Raw genomic sequence first — 8,005 nt, 5'->3', positions numbered from 1 at the left:
CTATTGGGAAAATATATGCATCTACTATTTCGCTATAAATATCTTGAGAAGAAGAAGCAGCAGCTATATTTCCACGGGACATAATAACATGAATTAGTCTTACTTTTCCCTGGGCTCAACACAATATAATTCACCTATTTAATTTCAACATCAGCCCTATATTTGAAATTCGAAAGCTTGATGTCAAGTTGTGATAGTATTAGATACAATAAATCTCGCTTCAGTTGAGTGTAAAAACGAAAAACAGCAATGGACGTGTCGAGTAGAACTCATTGGGTGCCAGCCTGTTCCAACGCACGCGGCGCGATATTTATCTCATCGTGACATGTGGATATATAGAAAGCATATAATGCAGCTGACTAAACTCTTTTAATTAAATACAATTTTTTTCAACGTATAAGGGGGGGACTATCACCATTTTCTCATACCTTTCATTCTTTGTCAATGTTTTGAACAATAATCTGATTATGGTGAACAGGGGTTGATAATGCGATCGTTTTTACGTAACCTCTGCCCCCAACCACTCTGCTTGAAATCATTGAGATGAGAATATTCAAGGTTATATAGATTATTCCTGCTAGAAGAAACGTCTATGTACACAATGTATATTAAATCAAATGTACCCGTTTCGATGGCAAATGTTGAAATATAAAATTCTAACTTTATATTAGAGTAAGATTTTAATAGACAAATAGATCAGAACAATGGATAAAAGTGAAATTGCAATTTTCATCAAGTGCGCTGTGTGTGATTGATGTATGTGTTCATTACAGTACTGCAGTCTATTGAAACATGATCTGATTGCAAACAATAGTCGCCGAATAGCTTGTCGGGTGCAAGCATAACCAGTTTATATTGTTTACGTGAGTACATATTGTTATTTTTTGTAATGTACATATGCTAACTGATTAACATAAACTACAACCCATATGCTAAGATGATTCGACTGACTGTGTTATTAGTTTTCTGTAGTATGATATGTTCTACCAACACCGATTCTGACAAAAACACAGATACACAGATTTACGGAGAAATAATTAACAGTGACATCTCGATACAGAAATAAAGGAGTAAAGCACGTATTCCATCCACCTTAGTACTTATTTATTTATTTATTTATTTTTTTATATATTTTTTTATTATTTTTTTTTTTGAGCTACGAGGAAAGACTTATAGCATTCGAACTAAACGATGTTTCCAAAACTGAGGTCTGATAATGCAACTCCCTGAGTAATCAGAGGCCTTATTTCTTTTCGCTCGAAACTGTGAAAACAATTACGTCTGTAATAACACGGGACTTTGTTTGCATTTGTTGACCATTCTACTCCATCTCAGTATCGTCGCGTTAAATCAGACCGGGCTCGTCATACACTTGTTTGATAACAGAGAGCTGTAGGTACGCCAATCACATCACGCCCATTACATCACAATTTGATATGACATCATTTGTTGTCTTATTTATATTTTTATTTATAGTTTATAGGAGTGTTTTGATTTTTAATAGACACCACATTTAAATTGTTATAATTAAAGCGGAGGGGTCGTCACGTGTGCATGCGCGTGAATTGAGTCCCAAGCGGCGATAACAACGCACGCTAAAATGCAAAGGCTCATGGGTAAACACCGGCAAGCTACGGCCGTTTGCCGCATGCGTAGGTGAAGACTACCCCGCTTTAAACATCGTAACCGCATGTGATAAAAGTTTCAATTATATGTAATAAAGCCGCGCGTGACTTTCTTGAATTATAATTTTATCAGATGACAACCTCGATTAAATACGGACATGGCCTGTCATGAACACAACTATAGTTGAATCAGATATGTGGTAATAGATATACAATAAACGATTCATATGCAAAATAGTAGTTTTTGCACAGAACAAATGTTGATTTCAAAATTTTTAACTTGTATTTCTTTTTTTGCAGTGTAAGTCGGTATCAGATTTTCGTACGTCTACGATTCCAAATCATACGGCACCCTTAAACCGCAAGGTTTAAATTTGTAAATCTACTCAAAAAACCTACTAACAAACCAATAATAATGTAACATAAGTATAAACCATATGATATTGGAGAAATCATTTCCGAAAACAAGCACCATACAATAAGTTATCATACACAATTAACCCGTAATTACATATTACATGATGCTATGTTCACCCATATTTTGTTATCCTCCGGCTATTATTGCAACATTTCAAATTAAATTCTATTAATAGTATTCTTTGTGACGCGTATCCTGTTTAGCAGCATTTCAATTTAATGTATGGTGTATAGTCGGAAAGTAGACGAGGATGAAAGCTAGCCGCATATACGCAGCGCAACATCTCGTCTCCGTCAATTTGATAGTCTTTGGCGGTATACTCTACACAGTCCGGCTATAAATTCACTTACGTGTTTTTACTATTCTAATTGTATTTTCTACGGATAGAGTTATCTTTAACTCTTCCGCATTTCCACCCAGAAGATATGCTATAACTATATACATTGAGAATCATGTGCGTATTTGTATGATATGTAGAATATAAATATTTTTATTAATTTCGCAAATTTATTCCAAATTGTAAATACATAAAGCATTTACATATTGCAAGTTATCACAACAAAACACAGATACAGTAACTGACTGTGGTCACGTGTCACTTATATTATGAATTGTAATGACTATTGTAGTTCCTGATTATCTTTGTTACTCATTAAAATATTTCTCATAACAAAACACACTAATTACTTCATTTAAAATCTACTCCCAGATGTAGCATATTCAGTTTTAATTATTATATTTTTTATAATATTGTTTCATACCCCAATTATGCTTTAGTATTTTCAGTAATAAACCATCATTATCCTTTTCATACCGTCGACGATTAATATATTTTTGTAAATTGTTATCATACATTAATAACGCTTTTTGTGACGTACATTCTGGTTTACTGTTAACATGGAACAATGTGACACAAACGGGTTAAATATATATAGTACGCAATGCCTTTCTTACTTGATGAATTCACACTACTACACTGCATAACACACTAACCTAAGTAATTGTTAAAACAGTTTTTAAATTCGACATAACAATATTGAAATGGTAATTTTCGATTTTTCCAGTCTTGTACTTCATTTTGTGTTCTTCATTTCGAAATACTTGTGTGAAATGACTGTGGTGATATCGTTTATGATTATAAAAACTATAAAAGCTAATTTTCCCATGTTTTCATGATCAATATTGTGTACAGGCTTATTTTCACTTTGTCGTCTACGCAGGGAATAATGTAGTGTGATGCCTTTACCTGTCATATCATGAGCACACTAGTCTAACACATCTGTTGCTAGGATAACAAATACTCGAGAACAAAAGTTGGATTCACATTGATATTTGTAGTTCCATTACATTGAAGTATTCAGAATATCGGTGACTCCGTACACGCTGTTTCATTACAACAATGAATTCCTAATGGTGTGATTCATCAGACACTATGGCCGTAAAACGTTTTATAGGATTCTACACAATCAATGTTTGCTTCAAGCAAGTTTAAACGTAATTCATGAATAGTTTCTCTATTCCTTACGCTATAATCATCAATCAGCTGTCAGTCTTTTTCTTGTAAGCGGCTTTGTGAATTATGCGTGGCACACATAGGCTTTGATAAAAGCCTTGATGTTGACAAAGATACAGAGAAGTACGGGGAAGTTACTTGGTATATAGTATAAATTGTGAAGAATACATAACAACCTTATATTAGAATCCAGTTACGGACCAAGGATTCCCGGTCATGGCACTTGAGACGCGCGCTCGTTCAGGCGCCTAGGCGTAGAATGAATTAACGTTTTAGCGTCCCTCCCGGGGTCCCTAGTAGAAATTTACCAGCGTGTATGCGAGGCACGCAACGGGGTCTATAAATTATGTTTTAAATGGTCAATGGTACTTTTTTGACATTTTAGGGAAAACAAAAAGGCCGTATTTTGATGTGATATATTGTGTGAAATGTGGCAATGCTAAGTCCATTCTATCATCAATTAGGCGTGCGTTTTTCTTGAAAATTTATTTCAAGGGACGTTTCCTGAAAATTTGTTACAAACGATGGATTTTGAGAAATCCCGGACGGTCATTTTCAAAACAACTTGCTGTCTCGTGTACCCGTAAATAGTATAAATAGTATAAATAGTGATGCCCGGGGTTTTATCAGGCTTAAGTTTTCGGGAAACGTAAAGACAATCATGATTCTTTCATTCAAGGCCATATAATAAAAAGATATTCTTTGCATTTCAATACAAAAATATGACCGAATTTTATAATATATTGATTTATTTCGTCACTTTTCGCGCAACCTGCGATTAGCGGCAAACCTACCACAGATTTCAAAGAATTAAAGATGAACAGCAATGGATACATTTTTCGCTAATCAGCGCACCGCGCAAAGTGATGCCGCTGGAATATCCTAATATTTTCTTAAGCAGCCAGCCATATGTATGGTAATTTGGTTACATGTAAACAATTGTGCTAAAATCAAAGTTATCTATGCCTAGATAAAAACTAATATTTTAGCCAACTGCTAACTGTCCAGCGCAATCGGACCATGTGCTCTCATAGCAGTAAAGCATCTCGATCAAAGGGTTCTAGTATTGGTACAGACTAGTTAATGACAAAAGACATTCATATGAGGTAATTTATTTCATGAATATATTGAACAGTCCATCAAATCTCTCTACGAGAATATGTAAACAAGCCGTCTCACTTCACGTGACGAGGTGTCATATTTCCAATGTAATATTTGCGTAATAACAGGATGATGCATAATTTTACAGTCCGCACAGCCACAGAGGTCGCAAATTCCATTAAAGAATATAGATATGTAAAAGATTGGACATAATAGAATTTCTATTCCGTGTATGGAATAAAATCGAACTCATTATCGTCTTCGTTGTCACATTGTGGGTATAACAATGAAGTGAAAAGCATGCTTTCCACGTACCATCTAAGTAAAACTCCAAATACGGTCTATTTTGGTGTGTGTATTGCCTATAGCAGAAACAATATTATAATGGGCGAGAATGTACACCACAAGCAGTAACTTTCCGAGACAAATAGACATGTATATTTAAATGGATATGAACACGTTTAGGGTTCGCAGAAACAACATAAATCCGGTATGTTTCCAAATGCTGAACCAATTGGTGTGGGCATTCTCCGTTATTTGGATTTGAATTTTCACAAATCATTCGATTTTTGCACAATTTAACACGAAGATAAAATTCTGTTCATCACAAATATATAAGCTGCTTAACTGCACAGAATTAAATCAATGATAAGGCTAATGTTGAATGTAAACACACGTCGAACGCAGACGTCTTAAATATGTAAATACAGATTTGATATCACGAACTTTCAAATTGCACGAAGGGTGGTACTAATTTCAACCAACATGTCGACATGACCCGTTACAATAAATGTGCGTATCGTCAATTATAGGGTCAAATCTACTGACCTCTTCCACTCTCTCAGATAAACACTGTCATTTACTTCCATGTATACAGAGCGTGGCAAATATTTACACTGTGTCAACTCCTTTCAAACTTCGCATGGAACTAAATCTTGTAGATTTAGGAGAGTTTGTAACGTAGTCGCGAGTTTGTAGATGCGTTGTCGCCACCCCTTCCTTGCTGTGTTGGCGGTAGATTGAGGAACGCCGGAAGCATTTTGCTACGAATGCCGATTTTAACCGCCGGCGATACTTTTCATGTAGCCAGGCGTATACGAAAGGGTTGTAAACGGTTGAGCTCATGGCAAACCAGTGACATATAAAAAACACTAAATCATGGTATTCACCGCTAAATACCTTTGGATTAATCTCAGTGATGATACGAATCATATACATCGGGAACCAACATATCGTAAATGTCATTACAACTGCTATTAATAGTCTGTTGGTTTTCTGTTTCTTTTTTAAGTCCTGCCTTTCCTGTGCCTCTGTGAACACTCCTGGTAAAACTCGACTCGTTATCACGTAAGAAATTCTACCATACAGTGTAATAATCACAGTCAAGGGAATTAAATAGCCAAGTAATATTAGAATAATCTCATATACTTTCTTGGGCACTTCTGATGGCCACATTTCGTAACAAACGATGTGGTAGCCGTAAACACGCAGGTCGTATTCTTTGGTGAAGTATGTTATAGGAATTGCGAGTGCTGTAGCAGAGGTCCACGATAGAGCGATGATAACAAAACAAATAGCCCTGGTCAGCCGTGGTTTCAACGGGTACGTTATCATGCAGTATCGATCGCTCGCTATAACAACGTGAGATGTAATTGACACAAACACCGAAATTGCTTGTATGGTGGGTACAAGGCGACACATAACGTCTCCGAATATCCAGTTGTCCATTAAACTGTTAACTACCGTCCAAGGTATACAGAAAATACACATTATGAAATCAGAGGCTGCCAGGTTGGCGATGAAATAATTCGTAACGTTCTGCATGGATTTGTTGCATGCTACGGTGATGACTATCAGAGCGTTTCCCAAAGTACCGACCATAAACACAGCGGCGTATAGTACACCGATCAGCCAAGCCAGTTGGCGCACAAGATCCTTTCCTGCCCGTAATTCATCAAACGGGTTGGAATAAGTCTCCGTGATATTGGACACATTAAACGCCGTGTACATCCAGAATATTTGTTCATTCGCATCCACTTCGGATTCCGTCATGTTAACCCAGTGTAGATTAATGTCAGTGAACTTATACGTGGACAGTGTCTGTTCTCGTTCACTTTAAGTTAACGCAATCACGATAATGTATTTATAATACCAGCGAAAAAAACGTGAGTGCATTGAAACACACTACGTAGGTAACTGTGGGCCTTACCTTACATACCCGACAAACCTGACTGTCCACGCAATGAAGCTCGGATTCAACGTTCGTATGAATAGCGAATACTCCGATGTTAGATGATTCCTAGTGTACCGCTGATAGTCAACAAGGAGATATCGTTCTCGCAGTAAAACGTACTCCAGTACGAACACGGCTACGTCACAAGCGTTGAAGTGTTCTGCACACGTCGGTGTGAAAGAATGAAGGGAGTGCAATCCGTCTAATCGACTGATGAGAGGCTCAGCGACCTATTGCAAAAACAGCGCCATGGCAACCAGTGATTTGGTCATGCATGTGCCAGCGGAATTGTTTCCTAATTATTCCATGCAGCGGGTATAATAAACTTATCAATCTATAAATTTGAAATATATATATATATATATATATATATATATATATATATATATATATAAAATAGAACAGTATTGTGGACAACAGACAACCTTTTTTTACAAAAGACAATGTATATATGAATATATTTATAATGCCATAGAAAAACAAATGCAAAAAGAACTCCACCATACTCCATTCATACATGTTTCATGAAGCTTGGGAAAGTATATGACAGGGTTTGACATAAGATTTTTATAATTTGTATAAGTATAAAATAATATTATTGGTCTATATATACATAGTAGTACAAATAACGCGTTTTTAAGAAACCGATGTCCAATGTTTTTAATGATGGAGAAGTTGTAATCTGGTAATTTGGAGTTCTATGACTTGCACGACTTGGACACACGTACGTTGTGGGGCTATATTCTCTAGTGTATAGTATTACAAACATACAGAAATGTTTGTTTTACTAACATATATCATTCGAGTAAAATGTATCTCTAAAGTTTGCCTTCTATCTATTAGATAATAATTGTTTAAGGTTGTACAATCTAATGTGACAACACGGTTAAACGTTCCATTATCTTCCACTCTTTAAAATGTTAAAAATACAAGACAGGATAATTTATGGCTTTTATATGTACATATGTGTATATCAAAAGTATGTATTTTGTGACAAGGTGTTCGACCTTGAGTTTGTTTAAATTTGGCCTTTGTCGCGGTATTATCACTAAACTACCACAAAAACAAAATGAACGGAAAGAATGCTTTTTGAGGTATGGATGACGAATTCACGT

At 35.8% G+C, this 8,005-nt stretch overlaps 1 protein-coding gene across 1 annotated transcript; it reads right to left on the bottom strand.

The window, feature by feature from the left end:
• Nucleotides 1-5,548: 5,548 nt before the first annotated feature.
• On the bottom strand, nt 5,549-6,709 carry LOC102806663 (prolactin-releasing peptide receptor-like). The gene has a single exon (XM_006815512.1). It carries the CDS (start codon nt 6,707-6,709, stop codon nt 5,549-5,551), a length of 1,161 nt encoding a protein of 386 aa, XP_006815575.1.
• Between the last annotated feature and the right edge of the window lie 1,296 nt (nt 6,710-8,005).

This window comes from Saccoglossus kowalevskii, chromosome 10 (genome assembly GCF_978046115.1).
Source record: "Saccoglossus kowalevskii chromosome 10, keSacKowa6.1, whole genome shotgun sequence".
Lineage (NCBI taxonomy): Eukaryota > Metazoa > Hemichordata > Enteropneusta > Harrimaniidae > Saccoglossus > Saccoglossus kowalevskii.
The sequence above is the reverse complement of the archived record's forward strand: the minus strand, read 5'-3'. Positions and strand labels throughout refer to the sequence as shown.